At 38.8% G+C, this 21,238-nt stretch overlaps 1 protein-coding gene across 5 annotated transcripts in view; it reads right to left on the minus strand.

The window, feature by feature from the left end:
- Positions 1 to 21,238, minus strand: part of COL14A1 (collagen type XIV alpha 1 chain) — a 113,628-nt gene that overhangs the window by 87,623 nt on the left and 4,767 nt on the right. For 4 of the 5 annotated variants that reach the window (XM_068182136.1, XM_068182131.1, XM_068182150.1 and 1 more), the window contains exons 3-5: positions 17,020 to 17,136; positions 15,819 to 15,962; positions 12,657 to 12,743 (exon numbers count right to left, since the gene is read on the minus strand). The exons of the other annotated variant lie outside the window; for it this stretch is intronic. In XM_068182136.1, coding sequence (XP_068038237.1) covers positions 12,657 to 12,743; positions 15,819 to 15,962; positions 17,020 to 17,136 — 348 coding nt within the window. The remainder of the gene's footprint in view (positions 1 to 12,656; positions 12,744 to 15,818; positions 15,963 to 17,019; positions 17,137 to 21,238) is intronic. 5 annotated transcript variants of the gene reach the window in all.

The following is a 21,238-nucleotide window of genomic DNA, read 5'->3' on the forward strand; positions in this document are numbered from 1 at the left end:
AGCCAAAGACACACATACCAAACTCAGCAGTCAGAGAAGCAAACAGAACTCCCTCACAACATGCAGAGCAGTATTACCAGTACAGCCAACCAGACAGGTGAGAACACCTCTGAGGTAGAAAATGTGGTCCCCACAGCCATGTAAATTCCATTTTAGCTACAACCTGGCACCTTTTAACCAAGGGACATATTTCAGCTCTAACACCAAGGCTTACTCAGCACACAGGGCACGAGGAAAAGGGTGCTGACCATGAGACCAGAACCAGAGTCCTGCACCATCAGACCCAGAATGGATATGAAGACCTCAGACCACGCAGTGAGGGTGGAAATTACCCTGAAATCATCTCTCCTCAGTACAAGCTCATGCTTGCTGTTTAACAACAGATGAATGAGACAGACTATGAAACAAGACTCCTCAAATGGGGAAGAGTAAAGAGCAGCCTTGAAAGAGAACTTGTTCGGCAGAAAACTAAAACCCAAAAATTGGGTATCTTATAGCTGTATTCAAGACAAGGCCATCTCAAAGTCCCTGAAAACAGACACCAAAACTTTAACCTTTCTCTCCCATTTTGCTGACTATAGCATAAAGCAAAGAAGATTCTTCATCAGGGTATGCAAATCCATGATGACTTTGCTGATGAATGCATCAATCCTTTATGATTACACATTCCTACAAGAGGTTCTTGGTCTTGCACTTCAGTCTTTAATAATATATCTGTCTGCTACCACCTCCACAAAGTTTTTTTTTGGTTCTTCTTTCAAGGTTGCCACACAAGTTTAAAAAACTGGCCCAGAGTTTCAACTTGTTACTACGTGGCTTCCATGTTATATCAAAGACAAGCATCACTCATGACATACCAAAATGTTTACCTAGAATATACGTAGTCCTGAGCAAGCCTAAAGACTTCAGACTGTGTGAATTCATGCTGCCAGAGGATGAAGAACTGTTAAGGAATGTCTCAGCAGGGTAGTAATGAAAGTGTTTCAATTATGAAACATGCCAACATGGACCCTGAATCTGACTTATGGGAACATCTCTTGCTGCCAGCAGAATCCAGCCATGCCAGTGCACTGTTGATTGGATGGATACTCAAGAGCTAATGACTTGAAGAGATGAAAATCAGTCTGAGGATAATGAAAGACCATTCATTCAGCTGAGCCTCTATTAATCCATCATTCAAGAATGCGAATAGCAGCCTCCCACTTCAACTAAGAATAAATTGCACAAAAAAGGTCAGTGCCTTAGGGGAAAGCTACCAAAGGGAAAAAAGAGGCCAGACAAGTTTTCAGTTGGTAATAGTTCAGATTTATGAAGCATTATACATATATACTGTGCAGAGATATGAGGAGAAACATAAATCAAAGGTTATGGATATGAGGATAAGCATCTTTTAACTCAGGTTGTCAATCTGAGTGGTTCTAATATCAGGAGGTGGATCACTTTATGCAAAAAATGAAACTTCCAATTAGGTCCAAGATAGGCCAAGTCTTTTTTTTCTACTCAGAGAGTAGAAAGAGAGCTAGAAAGTTTTTCTTTTCCCAAACTGCAGATTCTCTAGATATTGATGCCAACACAGTGTCTACACTTCAATAAAGTGGATGCATGCAAGGAGAGTTCCTAGGGAGTGACATTCTGGATGACAGAAAGGCAATCTCTCCAGTGCCCAGCTTCTACTTAAGCAGGAAAATTTATGAGAGGTAATATCCAACCTTAACCAGATATTAATATACTGACAGGAAGAAATGCATTCCCTCCTACAGAAAAGCAGAGCCAGGAGTTAAGCAAGTGGAATCCCTGGGTAAGAATGAAGACTGGTCATCATTCCTAATGCCAAGCTTTTGATTTTCAGAATAAAGCAAGGGTTTGTCATCTGGAATATACAAATTGAAGAAGACATCCAGCAACCTCCAAATTAATACTCACTCTCAACCTAGGCTAATGCAATTAAATAAAATTTTACACCTATCCAGAACAGACAAGGCAGTTACAAACACATAAGGGAGACTTCTTTAGGTTAAAATCAACCTCTTGCTCCCAATCTCTCTTTCTCTCTCTTCCCTGGGATTTCTTCTGTCAGGATCAAAGTGTACAACTCAACATGAACTCTTTCCCAGTTCCAGACTTCACAGTAATTTCCAGGTGTTCAGTTTCAAGCTTGCTGTCTCTCAAAAGTACATTTTTCTCTTATTCAGATTATGTGAACACGTGTGTGCTATTTAATTTGGCCAGATGGCAGATGCAAATGCTGCAATCTCTAAATGTAGCTTGCTTCATTTTCTCCAAAGCAACTACTAAATTATGGCAAAGGAAAAGCACTTAAGAATTCTGTCCATGTCAGTGCTGATACTTCCCATCACATTTTTCAGTCATGAGAGCCAGGAAGGAGTCTTCCAAATTACCTTAGGCAGGTCCATAGAAGTACTGCCATTGCAGAATTAAATCTAAGTTGTAAGTAGTACTCAAAGGATGCAAAAGCTGTTTCCTCCAGAGAAATCCTTAGGATGAATTCTTGGAACAAGCATTGATCATCCACAGCACAATGAGCTAAACTTTCTGGGCAGTAAAGAGGAGTTTACACAAGAGCTTCCTTGTGTCAGAGTCCTCCTGTAAGTCCTCCAGTATTTAACAATGAATTTCTAACATACAAAGCTCTGCATGGCAGCTCACAGGTTTATAGTATAGCTTGGAAACCTAATGGATGCCTCTCATCAAATTCTAATTCATCAATTTTCTTCTGAAAAGTACAGAAACCAAGATGGCCAGGGAGCAGCATCCTAAGTTCCCATATTAAAGAGAGCAATGGTACATTCTGACAAGTCTACTTCATCTCCTTATTATAACAAATATTTTCATCACCTAAAGTTGAGAGAGAAAATGAGAAATTCCAGAGAAGAATGGAAAGCCATGACATTTGGCACAAATTAAAAAACAATCACTGTAAAAAAAACGCATGCTCTGTTGACCTAACATGGATGGGAACACGATTGCTGGGCAGATTCTGCACGGGGTCCAGTGCAGACATCTTTCACCACACATCAGGATGGTGATCTAACCACCACTGAAACCACTGAGACTACTGCCTGTAGGCATTTTAATGAAAGCCCTATTGGCAAGGTTCAGATGGTCAGGTGCTGCTTTCACTAGAGAAAGCTGAGATAGGAGACATCATAGATTCTCTGTTTGGGTTAAGGTTGGGCAGAACAAAGCCAACTGAGTCCAAAGCCAAGGTGACTGAGTCTGAAACCACAATCAGGTCTACAAAATAATGTCTGGGCTATGCAACCTCAGAGTGACCAGAAGAGCATGGTGAGGGGAACATAATAAATGGTGGGAACATGGTGGGAACATAATAAATGCTTGCCAAAGTTTTGTGATGGTCCAAAATGTTCTAATAATGCTGAAGCATGGTCCAAGCATTACCCAGACTTCTCAAGAGAGGCATAGAAATCTGGGGCCACTCCCCTTCAAGAAGCATAGAAAATAGATTCATTTCTATGTTCGTATTACTTTTAGTTGATTTGTAAATGCTAGAACAAGCAGGTATACACCACACACAAGAGCTATTGACAATCAGGTCAAAGGACTGCATGTCACTGCAAAGGTCACTGCATGCCACTCAGTGCTGAAAGGCAGCTTTTGCTAAAGACTACAAACATATTTGTCAAGACGGCAAGCACAGAACTGAAAAGTAAACCAAAAAAAAAAAAATCCTGAAGTAACAGCCTATACAGAGCACATGTCCTCAGGGGTGAGGCAGATAATGACAGTAGTTGTGCATCCTGTTTCATCCATGACAAGGTAATGCATCCCCATACTCCCTACAGACACTGCAAAGGTGAGATATTAGCCTCAGTATTATGCATAGACATCTTTTAGGAAAATGTAAGCAGTAGCCTAGAATTTAGACAAATGCAATCAAGAGTTCTAAACTTCACTATATTTTCTGATGCAGACTTTCATTTACAAAAGTCTAAAAATGAAACCTATCATATAGAAGTACTCCACAATGTTTAAATAACCTAACATATCCCCAAAGTAGGCAATGTTCCCATTTTTCAGCATGAAGAAACTGATGCTTAAGACTAATGGCCACGGTTATCTCCACACTTTGGAATGGAGGATAAGGTAGAAGATGTTGAGCTAGCTAGTTCTGAGCAGAGAAGTGCCTTCACCAGGGAGTGTGCTGTACTGAACAGGATTGTTGCACTGCTATTAGTTTTGGAGTGAAATTGGTTGCATCTATTTCAAGTGACCCTTCAGTATTATATTGCACTGCACTGGAACAAAGAAAAACAAAAGGTGTGCAGAAACTTTGTGTTTGCCTCTTGTGTAATTCCAGCACAGACCCGGAAACTAAGCAATAAGTACACAGGTTTCATCCTGCTTGCATCTTCTGAGATCAGCAACACGTTTGGATAACTTGTTCTTACTTCATAACATGGTCTGTATGGCTCAGACTGGTGGGTGAGACAGGGGATACAGGAACCAGTATCTAGGGATTGTGCAAGATCTAATAGGATATGTTCAGGAGAAGATCCAAAAACATTGAAAGGTAGTTTGGAGAAGAATACATATGGGAAAATAGAGCCACAAAGGTATCAAGGGGACCAGTTCCATCTGCAAAAATGGCTGATTAGTACTTGCTTGGCCAAGCCCTGTGCTTGATCACCCCAGACCTACTGGGACTATGTGCTCAGTCCTGCTACTGGCTGGAGCACTGGGCTAAAGGGTTCAGTCGCCCCCAAAGCAAGACAAAAAAATAGTATTGGAAAAGCTAAGTACTTTCCAACAAACTTTGCTTCTACCCTCAGATTGCAGAAGCAGAAAAATGTGCAAGAGCTGAGAAAAGACAAAGACTGTTTAGGAAGAACATAATGGCTCTGGGGGGAAATGCCCACACAGCATAGTTATCATTTCTTTTTTCTGCTGCTCATAATCAAGGCCTAAAGTGTCCTCCAGAAAGATCAAGGAAACCTTGCTAGTAAATCAAATTATCCTTTGTGTAAAGACATAGTTAATGAGTTCCATAGCCCAGGAGTTCAGCAAGTAATAAAAAAAAATCATGACTAAAACCAATATTTGCAGTTACATTAGCCAGGATGAAGTGAGTAAAACTATGAAACTCTGCCAATGAAGCAGAAGTTCAGAAGGTATTAATTCCTGTGGCTTAGTCAAATACTTCGCAGCACTCATTTCACACTATCTAGTAATACTTACTGAAGCATCTGACATTAACTAAACAGACAAGTTAATAAATTAGATAATTAGAGTCTTCTGCTGAAGTACCTTAATATACCTCTCTGTGGATTTTTCCTACCCTACTTAAATAGTGCCATTCAACAGCTATAAAAGTACAAATGTCAAATCTCATTTGCATCAAATGTATAGAAATGTTGAAAGAAGAATGCAAATCAGTATATTTTCTAAGCTTACCACACCTCTCATTTCCATCACTATTGGAAGACTGATTCCACCTCACTCCGAGAGCAATTAAAATAGAAACCTCAGACAATTATACCATAGCATTTTGATGAAGGATATGCCTTTTGCATTGTCTGATAGGTGCATAGCACTGAATGAAAAACACATTATGAAAAAAAAATCAGTCAGAAACATTTACATTGAAAGATTTTAGAAGTAATGTAAATAATAATATCACTAATAATGTACAACACATTGGGAAGTTCAAAAAAATTATCAAAAACTATCCCACCACAAAACATAATAACTTTGGATATGTCTACACAGTTTTTACAGGCAACTGAGCACAGGCAGATCACACTCACCCAAAAGAACCTGCAGACATACTTATTACTACTTAGCAGGTAGGTATCACATGACAGATGGCTTCAGGCCTCTTTCCAGAACACTTTATGATACTAAACCCTGAAAGTACTAAAAACTCAAAATTTATTACAGTATAACCAAAATCTCTTCTCTGAGCATCACTGAGTAGTGAAGAAAAAAGAAAAAAAGGAGAGTAGAAACAGCATGAGTCAGAGGTAGCTGTCACTAAATGAGCAGCTATTCTTAGTTGTATTTATAACTTGCATATATATATATATCTGTGTAAATAATCACAATCATATTGATAATATCAGTAACAATTTTAAATTCATTAAAGATCACTAATAATATTAAATTCTTTCAAAGGAAACCTTTGTTTCTCCTTACAGGTAATTTTTACCTCTTCCTCAAAAACTTTTAATTTAAATTAATATACAGTGCAGGACTATTGATCAAGACACATGAAGCCACTATTCACTGTTATTAACATTAGTTCAGGTTATATTACTTACATACAGATAATGTAACCTGACATCTGCACCTGATGCCAAGGTATGGCATTACACAGCTCATTATATAGAGCTTCTGCTTTTCTATCTCTAAAGCCCACTATTATTTTTATGCTGTTTTTCACTCACCCATCACCTAAATTTTCCATTGCCAGGTTGTCCATTTTATTCTCACTGACAATAGATTAGTTATAAATTCTCTGTCCTAAATGTCTACCTGCTTGTCCCAGTCATCCACAACGTGGAAACTCAGATCTAGCTTTTATTGTCAATCAATTTCTCCTAGAGCTTCCTCTATTTTCCATTTGGGCAAGGAGCTGGGTGGCAACATCCATTTTCTCAGAGCTTTCAGTTGGCTCCCCACCAGCTCAGAGAGGTCAGCTAATGTTCCAGCTCCAGTTTTGCTCCTGGCATATGGTAAAGGTGACTGTCATCAGAAAGAGGCACTTAAGGGATTGAAAAAGCTCAGCTCCCCCAGGTATTTAAACTCAGCACCACATCACTAGATTTTCATAGAAATCAGTTAAAAAACCACTCCTGCCCCTAGTGGACTTGGTCTGGGGTGAAACACAATTTTGATTCTGGAAGGCTGGACAAACTGCTGTGTTGTGTGCTGTGCAGTGAAGATCCCTGACCTCCCTAACCAGTCATACTTACTGTATGACTCTATTACATGCATTTTACAATGAGAAAGTTACTAACATTGTGATACACAAATCACAGTCTTTTATGGGAGCTTATTTCTCATTGTTTGAATATCTACAGACTGTGTAAGGCTTATCCTGCAACACCTGATTCAGAAGAAAAATCTGCCCCATACATGCTTTATGCTGTTCTAAACCATCTTGATTTGAGAACTGCATAAGGGAATTTCCAAACATGACAGGTTAAAGACTGTGTAAATTCTTTACTCTAGTAAAGCACTAATGAAGCACCTTTGGTATTGGGTGTTTGTGGCCGGGTTTGGCAGGAGGGAGATTGCAGGGGTGGCCTTTTGAAAAGAGGCCAAGTGTCCATGGACAGGTGGTGGCACTTCTGGGAAAACATATTTAATAAAGGGAAAAAAAATGCCCAGCAAAGAGTGAAGTTAGAAAGAGTGAGAAACAGTAGAGAGAACCCCAAGGTCAGAGGAGAGTGTGCTCCATGGCAGAGCAGATACTCTCTGCAGCCTGCAGATGACGTACATGGAGAAGAGAGGTATGAGAAGAAAGGAATGGAAGAGGGACACCACTACGCCCTGATCACAATCTCTCAACACCCCTTTTGCACCACTGGCTTCCTCTCTGAAGGACTTGGACCAAGTGTAACTTGCAGTGATAACAAGGGAGGAGGAAAGGAGTCTGGGAGGAGGTCAAGCTGAGCCTGGGAAAATGGAAAGGAGAGCTGTTGTTTTAATGTTTGTCTCTTTTGTTTCCCACTACCCACATTAGCAAATTTTTTAACTGGCAATAAATTAAGCAAATCTTCCCTCACTTGACTCTGTTTTCCTACCATGGTAACTGGTAAGCAGTCTCCCTGTCTTTATCTAAGCCTATGAACTCTTTCATTCCTGTTTTTCCTTTTTTCTCTCCCATCCTGCGGGGGAGAGGAATGAGCAAGCAGCTAGGTGGGAGTTTGGCTGCAAGCCTATACTAAAGCACCACACCTCTCAACTAAAAATCCCCAATCAAATCAACCTGAATGCAGATAAAACTGGCCTCAGTGTTTTGTTGTTTATATTGAAATGGGTAGTTAAACCCAGTTCAGATACATGGAGAAATATTCTGCAGAAAAAGATATAGTCATATATTTGCCAGAGGATGTAGTCAAAGCACTGATTCTCCCCTTCCCAAAGGGATTTGATTAGAGAATCAGTCATAGAAGCTCTCTGAGAAACTGTAAAACATCTGAGAAGGCACAGAATGTATTAACCCCTGTCACTGTACAGAAAAGAGCTTTGTACATGAGGGAGCTGGAGAGAAGCCAGGGTACAAGCACTCAAATATCAGTGTGTGCTGAAAGAAGCTGCATCTGTGAGCTTTTTCTCAACAGACAGACAGAGAAAAGGCTTCTGACATTATTCATTTGAGTGTGCATAGCAGTGATAAATCTCTAAGCTGGAAAATGACAGGTTCTCAAAAATAAAGAAAGGAGATTCAAAACTTGAAAGTGGTAATGCAGAAGAATTACAAAAAGTTTCTGGAAATCAAATATAAAGTGAACATTTGATGGAGGAATGCTAGACATTAAGCCTGAATTAATTTGGCACCATGACATTACTGGATATACACAGGAGGTTTGCTTGTGATAAGAGCACAGTATTTACAGCAGAAAAGGAGTAAATCTTTTTAAACTATTTGAATGAATAGGACAGAATAGATGGAAAATTTTAATCTAGGTTGCTGAAGCTGCTTTACTAGCAAGCCATACAAGCTGTTGACAGACTTCCATAAAGACAGAGGAAAACTCTCACAACAATTTAATTTAGGAACAGAAGAAGAAAGTAGATTTGGGAGTTCAGAAAAGGAATTTAGATCTCCCAGCACTGCTCAGAGCCTTAGACAGATGATAATTAAATAGTGGTCAGTACTACATAAACAGTCCTCCAAACCACAGATGAAAATAAGAGTGAAATGCTCTGGAACTACCTAGAATCATGAGTACAGGTATTTACATGTTGCATTTGTTAGCAAAGAGCTGGTTTCTAGGAGCAGAAGGGTTATGCTGAAGTCTTTGTCCCATTGAAATGGAAAGACAAATTTCTGGGGTTTATTGTGTGACCCCGAAGGTGGTATATTAGCTAAGTATTTATAAACAACAAGTTCATACAATAATGTAGTTCCTTTCAGGAAAATCAGCAGGATACATGACTTATCATAATGCACAAACTGGAGCTTGTAATATTGAAAGAGTTCTTACTCTTTTTCATACTCACCAGCAAGTACATTGATGTGCTTTAGTAGTTTTGCCCCAAAACAATGATTTTGGATTTTCTGGTTTAGTAATGCCAGTAAAAATCATTCTGTAAAAAGCAGTGCAGATGTTCACAGAAGGTGCCTCTTTGTATCAAAACTTGATACTAAGCACTGGGGAATTATGCTTCTTCTTCACTCAAGACAAGAGCAGAAGCCACAACCACTGACAACAGTAGCCTGGACAATGGCTGTTTTCAATTTGGGTTACAGGCAAAGATTGCTCTTGTTCTCAGGTGAGATACCTAACTCAATCTGGCTGTCATCACAAAAGATTTTTAAAAGTTTATACAAACAGATTAATAACACCCTCAATAAGTTCACAGACAACACCAAGCTGGGCATGAGTGTTGATCTGCTGGAGGGTAGGAGGGCGCTGCAGAGATATCTGGGCAGGCTGGATCAGTGGCCCAAGGCCAGTGGTGTGAGGTTCTACAAGGCCAAGTTCTGGATCCTGCACTTGGGTTACAACAACCCCATGCAGTCCTACAGGCTGGGGAACAGTGGCTGGAAAGCTGCCCTCGGAAAAGGACCTGGGGCTGCTGGTCAGCAGGGACTGAACATGAGCCAGTGTGTGCACAGATGGCCACGAAGGTCAATGGCATCCTGGCGTGGATCAGAAACAGTGTGGTCGGCAGGACCAGGGCAGGGATTGTTCCCCTGTACTCAGCACTGGTGAGCCACACCTCGAGTGCTGTGTCCAGTTCTGGGCCCCTCACTACAAGAAGGACATTGAGGGGCTGGAGCATATCTAGAGATGGGCAACAGAGCTGGGGAAGGGTCTGAAGCACAAGATGAGGAGCAGCTGAGGGAGCTGGGGATGTTTAGCCTGGAGAAAAGGAGGCTCAGGGGAGACCTTACTACTCTCTACAACTGCCTGAAAGGAAGCTGTAGCCAGGTGGGGGTTGTCTCTTCTGCCAGTTACCAAGGGAGAGACAAGGAGAAATGGCCTCAGGTTGAACCAGGGGAGATTCAGATTGGATATTATGAAAAATTTCATCACTGTGAGAGAGGGTAAACATTGGAACAGGCTCCCCAGGGAAGTGGTGCCATCACCATCCATGGAAGATTTCAACAACTGAATGGATGTGGCACTTCATGAGATGTTTTTGTGGACATGGTGGTATTAGGTCAAATTTATGATCTTGCACATTTTTTCCAGCCTTAATGTTTTTAAGATTCTAATAATTGCTTCTCTAGTGTTAACTCCCAAGGTCTAGCCAACTTGACCAAAGATATAAACACAGACACAGAATGCAGAAGGGTTGCTATTAAACCCATCAAATTTAGCCATACACTAAATGGTTATGAAACCAATTAACTGCTGGCCTGAATTCATTTGGTTGGACTTAAATAATTTCCTGTCAAACATCTGCAGAGGATCAAGTTATTATTCATGGGTTTGCTGTAAAAATTTGCACTTATTTCTTTAATCCATTTCTTTCAGACTTTTCCTTATTTCTTTGATTCTATTTCAATTTGAGGTGGAACAGTCTTTATATATTAAACTAGGAACGTTTTGATACCATTACTGTCTGTGTATCCATTCTGAATTTAATTCTACCCCAGTCACACATTTTTTGCTGATGCTGTTATTTTTGCCCAGTGTTTTCACTTGGAATCTCACCCTACTCCCACTGAAGTCATTTAGTTGTAATCACCATCACTCTGAATAATCATTATATTGCACAAAGCAGAGAAATATGCAAAAGTTAGACTAGAGGAAAAAGGTCTGCTGCTTTACAATATATAGCTGAGTTGGAAATAGGGCTAAACAAATTCAAGAATTCTTACAGATTAGCATAATATTTTTTCTTTATGATCAGGTTTGCTGATCGAAAAGTTTGTAAGTTTTGCCTGAGTTTTAAACACATATCCCAGTTTTCTAGTAAAACCTGCTAATAAGCATAAAGCAATATCTTTTCACAAGTGCTGGATGGAGATGTATTTTGTCCTGTTACAAACCCCCCTGATACAACTGAAGAAGCTCAGATGAGTAAAAAGTGGTGTAGGGATGAGAAAGGTGACTAAAGGCTTCAAAAGTAAACATGAATCCCAAAAAGGGACAGACTGCAGATCCAAGCTCCTCTTGCCAATTGTAGTTTTGCCCTTACTCCATGAAAAAAGCATAAATTCTCTCCCGCCGTCTGGCAGACACATTCCTCTGTCTGTATTTAATCAACATTTTCCAAGTACAGACCCAGTTTTCTCCCCTTCAACTTTTATCAATTGTCCTTCATTAAGAAAGCAAATCACATTTTCCTTCTTGGTTCTGTAATTTCTTCCAGCTCAGCCTTTCTCTAGACATGATGTAGGAAAATCACCTATCCACTACCCTGTCATGCACTAGCAGGTACAACTTGTCTCTTTAGTGTTGCAAACACTAGCAAAAATTCTTCCAATGCACCCAGTGGAATCCAAGGGTGCTTTGGTTTGAGAAATGCTGTATGGAAACAAACTTGCTAGTGTTAATAAATACAACATGACACAAAAATGTGTGGTAAGAATAAAAACCCACCAAAGAAAAATTCCTGTGGGCTTCAAGGAGCTTTGGGTGAGGTCTTTGACACTTGCATTACTGGAGACAGATTTATATGGAAGGGGAAAATGGGATCCTTGAAACTGTCCAGTTTATTCACAGAGAGACTATTTAAGGTCATACCAAGCTCTTCTTGTTCTGTATACCATAAATAACCACTGAAGGGAATAATTACTGTTGGGGTTACTTCATAAAGAAGATGCTCTCTGAATTTTAAAATAACAGGAAATAGAGCTGTATATTAAGCTTGAAATAGATTTTCATCCATAGTAGACAAACTTCTCATGGCAAGCAGCATCACATTTCATCAGAAGATTGGCTCCTTGCAACAGGACAAAATTAACTCCTTTTATTTCCCCTCCCTCAAAATGTTTTAAATGTTTTCATATATACAACCTACACTAGGACAGACTTATCAAGTTATTATGTGGCTAATTACAAAATAGTATTAATTTGACTTTAGGTGGGAATTAATACTGCCAGTCTGTCTTACAGCCAAGATAAGAAGAAGTTATTACATACACACACACCTGCATGAATCTTTCACTACTCAAAGTGCACCCAGTGGAAAAGTACAAGCAGTTTTTAATAATTTTATAATCTAAAATTATTTTTAATAATGTATATCTATTAATGATGGCATTTAGGACTTTATAAAAAAGCAAAGCAAAACACAGAAATAAAAGCAATACCTCTGTAGCAACTCTCCAATATTTCTGAAAATACTGGTTTTTTTCCCCTCTATTTAAGTTAACCCTGGGAACCAGATTTAAAGTACTGACTTACAGAAAATCTCTACAGTGGCCAAGATAAATAAAGAAGCTGATTATATTCAGAATATCACATAAGTCATATGTGTTATGATCTGACCTTCTGGAGCTGGTTTACTCGCATTTGTTTTTTCTGGATCCTTCACCTTGGATTTACTTGTGTCTTTTCTTCTCTCTATGTCTTTAACTGTAAAGTAAGGGGGGAAAACAATTAATCTAGAAACAACACAGTTAGAAGCATGTAATTTTCTTCTTCCTGGTAAAGTAAGAGTGCACAGAGTATCTGAAGATATGTATAGGTAATGAGTTACTGTTTCTGTGTTTTCCCACCCTCCCTTTGTATTTATTATTTTTATGTATCTTCCCCCATTCTATCATCATTAAAGCTCTCAAAACTGACTCTCTTCACACAGGAGAGTCCAAACAGTGACGTCAGCACCTAAGCCCATGCAGACAAGATCCCTCACTGGAAATATAGTCCAGAAAATTGGCAAAGCTAGCTGGGGAAAGTCCAGTATTGCAAAGTTCCACTCCAAGTCAGTCAACACAAAAGCACATAAGCCAGCTGTTACATTGTCCTCTTTACAGAATCAGCTTAGATACCATGCCCAAATCTGTAGTCAGGGCACCAAATACTCCCGGGAGTGCAAGGTTGCTCCAGAGCTAAGACTTTGACAGCTTCCTGTTCCTCAAGTGGGTGGGATACCTCCCTTAATATATCTCAAATCTCTCACAGCAGCCAAGCAGAACCCAATTTGATTAGCAATTCCTAATATTACATTAATAGCCATTAGTGCTCTACTAATAGTCTGAGATGTTCTGACAAAGTCATTGCTAAAGTCACGTATTGGGAAGAAAAAGCCCTTCCAGAATTTTCTTGGAATGCTAATTGGTATCCACACTCCATCTGTCTGCAACAGCCAGGTAAAGCTTAAAACAAAGAAGTTGAGAATATCTTCCAGAGAAAAATAAAATTCTACTCCAATTACACTTCTTAGTTTATGTAAAATTGGATTATGACTGACATTCATCCAAGCAGGCACTGATCCTCAGCCAGGACCAAAGTCTCTCTGTGCTACATCGTTCAAAAAAACACTGTGAGGGCATGAAAGGAGGATCTGTCTCTTGGCTGTGTAAGAGACAATGCAAATATTCTGTTGTACATTAGTGGAACCAAAGTCAAGTGGACTTCACTAATTTACCCAATAGTATGTGGAATATCAATCAACCAGGAGTGTTCCAAGTTCCAATCCAAAATCCAATCACAAAACTAAGTTCTGAGGAAGACAACGAGCTGACAAACATCTGAATGTGATTTCCTCAGTATGACAACCCTTCACAGAACCTACAGTGCTCACACTCCAGCTACAGAGATGAGAACAAAAAACCTGAAACTTTCACTTCTCTTCTTACTAAGAGAGCATGTGTGACTGTATATCACCTCCACCTTTAGCAAACACTTGTGTAACTCATTTGGGAGCAAATTCATGTTCACAAGCTTGCTGAGGAGCCAGCTTTTACCAAGACAGATCTTGGTTATTAGCTGGGCTACAGATAATGCCACGACAGCAGGTCAGAAGTCTGCATTTAATCCTTAACTGAACAAGACTCTGACAAAAATGAGAGGTGAAATACCAGAATAATATGGGCCAAAAAGGATGCTGCTGCTTATCCTTCTAGGAGCATTCCTTTGAAAAAAGTCCAAGAGCAAAGCCAATTAGCTGGCCTTCTCTAATGCTGGTGCTATTGAGGGGTAAGTCTCCAGAGAAAATGGTACAGAAGTCTGAAAATGTTCAAAGGAGACAAGTCGGTCACATCCTGACAGAAATTTCTGGATTTGGGAACTGTCAAAATTCTAACCACATAGAAAGAGACAAGACAGTGTTAGTCCAATATTTACACAAAGATTTTATCTAGCACGTGATTTTACATCTGCATTTTCAAAGGGAAAAAATCCCCATTGATCTTAATTCATTAAACACTATGTATTAGAATAAGAATTTATACCTCACTATATAAAGAGAAATACTCTTTTGACAATAAAATTTTATTGTAAGCTTGAGAATTCTTAGTACATCAGTTGCAACTCTACAGCATTAAAACCATACTTCCAATGCACTAAACCAGATGATATTCTCAAAACTCTTTATATATTTGACCTTTTTTAATCTCAAGAATTAGTGGCCATATGTCAGAGTACAAGGGGAAAAAAAACCTATAATACAGGAGATCAAAAAAAGGATCTGTATATGTGCTGTATCTGTATTCTTTACTCATGAAAGGCATCATGCTTTTAAATAAAACTCCAGCCTTAAGTGCAGCAAAGAGAGTATACTAAATAGAAGATAATCCCCATATTCTTAAATCAAGTTGCCAGCTCTACTTTTCCTAAATGCCATTTCAAAAACAGCTACACCTAATATTATAGATTTTGCTGTAGCCTTCTGTGGGCTTCTCTTCAATGCTAAAGTAATCTGTGGTTTTGTGGGTTTCCTAACCAGGACAGAACTTAAGGTAGTAAATACACAGTTGTTGTGGTGAAACACTAAAAGGACTTGGATACACACCACATCAAGTACTCAGCATATTTTATCTTGTGCTGGTTTTAAGAGAATGGTAGTTTAGCAAAGACAATAGGGAAAATTTAGTGTTAGAGAATTCATCAGGCTTTCAACTGTACTCCTGCACTGCCACATTATTAACCAAATCTCCACTAATCATATTTAACACGTTAAACATGAAGATCAAGATTAATCAGATAGGATGTGTATATATCCCTATGATATAGACATTAAGAACATGTCTTGATCATATAAAAAATTAAATTTGTAAACACATTTGACCTCTGAAGACCACTAAGAAATCAGCCCTTCATACTACTGAACTAGCATCTAGTTGCCAGTTGGCACAGCTATAACATTGTTTTAATAAAAAGGAAATTTTTAAAGTATCAGAACATAGCACTTTATTTCTATTCACTGTAGATTCTTTCCATGAAATACCAGCTAATTTCCTAATGAAACGAGGAAGAAAGGGATGCCAACCCAATGAAAACAAAGAGCCCAATGCAAGAACATACTATGCAATTAATTCAGGCCTCCACCTATACTTACACCAGTTAAAATACATGGCTTTGATTTTCCTTCCACCACAGAAAAAACTGGTTTTCCATCATTCCTCTTTGTGTAAGATTTGTTACCGTTTCAGAATTTACATTAAGTATCTGATACATTCTGTATGTCAGCCATAAAGAGACACTTACTTCTGAACTGGCCTTGTGCTGGCTTACTCTCCTTGTCTTCACTGAATGCAATGATCTGAAGGGCATAATTTTGATCTGGAATGAGACCCTGAATAATTGCTTTGGTTGCAGTATTTTGAAGAATTAATTGATTTGTTTTTCCACCTACAGGAGAAAAGACCAAAAAAATCCAACAAATACATAACTTTGTTAGCTTTTCTTATAGCACAGTAAACATAATGACTTCAAAATACCTCAAGCCATGACCTAAGCATTCCCACTTTTCCCACTTTTGGGACTATCCATACAGCCAGGCCAGAGAACATCCCAGCAAAGCAACAAGATAGGCAGTCTAGCCAGTTTTCTTAAACAGAAGCACTCTTAAGATCAGCATTTGTATCTGGGCCTCATGAAACAGACATGGTGTCCAACAAAATCATTAAGAAAGAGAAACAATTTCCAAAAATCTGTCAAGTTTGGTAACATCATACCAACAGACTTCCCCTCTGTGATTGGCTGCCGGTTCAGACCCTGTCATACCCACATCACCTCCGAGTATTTGCTTTGCCAACATTCTTTAGGCTAGGAAAATCTCATGTATAAATACAAATATTTAACATTTCTATGTCCATTTACATCTAAAGATTGCATGCCAATATATATAAAGATGTATTTTAGCTGGATGTTAAAACTGTTTCTGTATCTAAATTTAATTTTAAATGTACAGAACTAGGACCTCTAAAGCTCTATACAGCCACTTTGTTGTCTACCTTTTCAAGTTTTTATTCAAAAAACTTTTAAAGATTACTTGTTTTCTTAATTCTTTTCCAGACAGCTCACTAAGGGATAAGGGACAAGGAGATCCACCTTAAAGTTTGACTGAATTAGGATTCCAATACTTTCCCTTGAACAATTCCTAGACTTCCTTACACACCACTGGAAGAAAGGTAAAGACAGATGATCAATGACAATTCCCAAAGACTACACATGAAGCATAACTAGCATTGACCCACCTCTGCTACCTCAAGCATTCAATTCCCATTTTCTGTGCCTGACCACCCTCTAGTGAAATCAATCTCTCTTCTGTTGACCAGCCAGTATTTCATTACCCAAAGCTTGCTCACAATTTCTTCATTGTGGAGAATGACACTAAACTCTGAAAACCTTTAATGCCTAAGAAAGACAGTTCTTTCACATTAAAAGAGAACATACAGACTTTTACCTGAACTTGGAGTCACAAGAAGTTTATATCCAGTGAATTGCCCTTTGGGGGCTTTCCAAGAGATCTGTACACTGTCAGGACTCACTACACTATATCTTAGTCTTGTTGGTGGGGACACTGCAAGTTCGGAAAGAAAACAACATTTTAAATTCAAATAAACACTAACCAATTTTAAACAAACAAAAATAAACACATATAGGAAGACAACACAAAGTTTTAATGGTAAAGGATGCAAGTTATTTAAAATGTCACATACATCAGTTTATTAGTTTGTAAAATGACATCCCCAAGTGCACTACTTCCCTCAGACAGACCTTTTATTTCTCTCTTTACAAAACAAACTAAACAACCTAACAGCAGAGGACAAAGACAAACAATGTTAGATGTTAAGACACTAGTTTAGCAGGCAAAGCTGGCAATAAAAATGCTCTTTGTTAATATATGGGAATTAAAATTGCTCTCTTGTTTACAATGACAATATGCATGACCTACACTCCTTTACCTCTCATTACTGTGGGCATTTCCCCACATTTAATGTCACCCAGGGCCAAATTTTCAAATCTTTGTGAGGAGAGAATAACCAAGAGAAAAGACAGGCAAAGGGAATATCAGCTGCCCAATCTGGAAACCTGGCTAAAGCAGCACAAAGCTTTGCAGCTGCAAACACTGCTTCAGTCTCATCAAGACAAGCAGGCATGCACAGGCCAGTCAAGACTTAGGGGCAATCTGGATAGTAAGTAAAATTTGGCTTCTATTTATATGGTGCCATCACCTAGGTTTCAAACTGAAGCAGCAGGTGAAATGAATAAAAGCATGAAATGATTGAAGAAGAGGCAATATATCAGTGAAGCAACTCACACAAGAGCAAATGGAAAAACTGCACCAGGTTGTTGCCATACTATCAGCAACTTTGTGTCTCTGCGCATAAAGGAGTTTTTCAGTTTTGCATCCCACTGCTCAGTCAAACACCACTGACCACACTCTACAAAACTTTTCCACTCTGCTTTGGGGAGGGACATCCCTTCTTCACTGAAGAACTGCAGCAGAGCACCTGGCAGTGCAGCCTAGGGTATCCAGGGCTGTCAACAAGGGGAAATCTTCATACATTTGAACTTGAGAATTTGACTCACAGACAACAAACTGATCTACAGGGAAAGGCAGCCAGGGAAGCTACTTAGAGGCTGAACGACAGAAGGGCTAGAGAACCTTTGACACCTCCAACCTTACTCCTCCTCTTCCCATTGTCCCCACAGCCCCCTGAACAGTCTCCTTCATTTTCCAAACCCTTGGTGCCTTTGCCACTAATCTTACCGTTTCTGTTAGTAAGTCTAAGAAATCAAGGAAATTAATCTGAAGCAGGCAAGTGGCAATTTCTTTTCCCCAGGGCTAAGATTGCTCTTAATTGACTAGGCTCATGCTCACAGTTTGTTGGTCCTTTAGATATAATAAACCAACAATCTCATGATATTTCTGAGATATAGGGATTACAGTACATGGAGCATCTGAGTCAACGGGCAGAACGTGCTGGCCAACAATTTCTGGCCTCTCCATTTGACCTGCTATAGCCAATGCAGCTCTGGCACCAGCAGCAGTCAAAGACCTGTCCTGAACCAGTAACTTTTTCCTACATGCTATTTTTTTCCAGGAGCTTGGGGGAAGAAAGAAGGAAAAAGGCAGGCTGTAGTTTTTTGATATTTGGAGGTGCATGTTTTTTTATGTCATCTACTATTAAATACATTTTGGATCTTAGAAGGAAGAATCTTGTGGTTTAATACAAGAGATATATTCCCTTGCATCCAGTCTCTCATTCCCTAAGTGGCAGTTTTGTCATACCAAGGGCAGGTTCTGCAGTTGTCTTCCTTGAGGGACTTAACACCAAAACACAGAAAAGAGAGTACATAAGTACCAAGAACAGCTTATCAACACCTATGCATTCTCAACGATCTCACAGAGCAAACTCAAGAAGAGAGGCAAGGGGACAGAAACAGTAGGCAGCAGATGAACTCTACACACTCAAAGCTGTTCTGATTGGCAGCACTGGGCTCACACCCAACCCAAGCATTTCCTTAGTTGTTGGGCACAATCTTGTCAGACCGCATCTTCAGCCTGTCACCTCCCTGAAGTTTAGAAAGAAAGAGGCTGCGAGCAAGATCATGTGCAGGAATTGCTGCAAATACAACATGAGCTCTTTGAAAATTTGGCCCTCATACTGTAAAATGTTTTGTTAGGCAGGTTTCTGCAAGAACATTCAGCATGCTATAATTGTAAAAACATGACAGAGACTATGGCAAAAAGTTTTTAAAGCCAAGCAGACTGTAATTATGGATTACAGCTTTTAATTCATTCTCAAGATTCATTGTGTCTTTGAGCTATACATAAATCACAAATTGGTGCTGAATGAACAAGAGTGAGAAATCATACCTAGAAGTTTGCAAAAATACAATTCTTTTTATTATTTTGCCTCAGGAATAGAAAATAAATTTTTAAATAATGGCTGCATGCAAGTGTGAAAATGCTGCAGATTTTACTGGGATTAAGTAGTAAATTCATATGGGGATTAAGAAGCAGAGCAGAGAGCAACAAAGTAACATCAAAGATTGACCAAAAAAACTCCAATCATGTCTTAGAATTTCAGAGCTCACTTTGTCTGCCATCTTCCTTTCCCATCATTTCTTTCCATCCTACTTTCAACTTTATGACAGTTTATGAAAGCACCTTCTAACAAAGAAGCATAGTTCTGGCCTAACTGCTATTAGCCATCACCAAAACAGGTAAATATATGAACCCAAAAAAAAAAAAACAATCACAGACCTTACAAGCAAAGAAGGACACAATCACCAGAAGTTTTTCTGTATACTACAGAGTTACAATGTGAAAGACTAGAAAAGTTGTGCCAGAATAGTCTTTACAAAACAGGCCAATTTTCACTGGGTTCTTTTTGTATTAAAGGAAGCAGTGCAGTGGAAAGGACATTCGCACACAGCAATAAACCATAAATAAGAAAATAATTATTCACTAGGCAGACAATTAACTGAGTCTTAGTTGTGCAAAGACTAACGTTCTGGCATAGAAAAGTACATATAGCTAAGGAAGTTAAAAATCTAGCACTCAAACAGACAACAAAATATTGATGGGAATTACTATGCATACACCAACCTGAAGAGGATATCTTTATTTCTTTGGGTCTTTATTGTCTGTGGAACAAAATCTCACTTCTTGCAGAAAGGGAAAAAAAATCAATCCAAGCTGAGTCAGTTAACTGATAAAAATCAGTAGCTAGATCTCGTTAAGTGGTTTTACAGGAATGCAAAAGAGAATGGCTGTCAGCAACATTAGAGCAGTCACCCAAAAGAAAACTGACAAGTTCAAGGCTTTCGTTTATGCCACCAGGTAAATTAGCACTCCAAACACATAATTCTTATGGACAACTAGGGAAAGAATGTTTTCAACTCTTACTGAAAAGGAAAATTACAATAAATTGCTTATGGACAGTTCTCCAAGATATCCAATAGTCTAAATTTGGATACTAACTAAATACTGTGGCCTTCAATTTACTGTTGTCATAAGAATTGAATAAGATAATATGCACTGCAATTACAGTACTAACTCATGAAAATTATTGCTACACAAAGAAAAGTTTCCATTTTGAAATACAGAAAAACTCTCAAAGCAAGTTACTTTATGGATAAATGAAAAATTCTCAACTGTTTTTCTTGCCCAGCACTATTTTCATGTACTATATAAGAACATAAGTAGACAAAAGATGTTATTTATACATTATATTGAATGGGGAAGAAACAGCAGTGCTGAAAAAATAATTGTTGTTGAGTCAAAAGCAAACAGTGCTATGTGGTTTATAAGGCAGTGAGATACAACCACACAGCTCCTCTGAAGAGGTAATTTGTAGATTCAGGCATGTTGGCTTCAGTCTCACAAACATATTCTCCTTTCCAAGAAGTCACATTACACACCTTTACATGAGCATCTTTGCCAAAGGAAGGAAACACAAGCTGGAACTAATGCCAGCTCTTCCTACACGTTGGCAGAGTGTACAGTTGATTAAAACAGACAAACAAATGGTATTAAATTGTAAATAGTTTGCCAGCTGCATGAAGAGCTTACTTCAAGAGGTGGCAACCTTGAGAAAATAAATAATTTGAGAAACATTTTATTACTTTTAGTGTACCAAGAGGTATTTTTTCTGTGAACATGGAATAGA

This window comes from Anomalospiza imberbis, chromosome 1 (assembly GCF_031753505.1).
Source record: "Anomalospiza imberbis isolate Cuckoo-Finch-1a 21T00152 chromosome 1, ASM3175350v1, whole genome shotgun sequence".
NCBI classification, from domain to species: Eukaryota; Metazoa; Chordata; class Aves; order Passeriformes; family Viduidae; genus Anomalospiza; species Anomalospiza imberbis.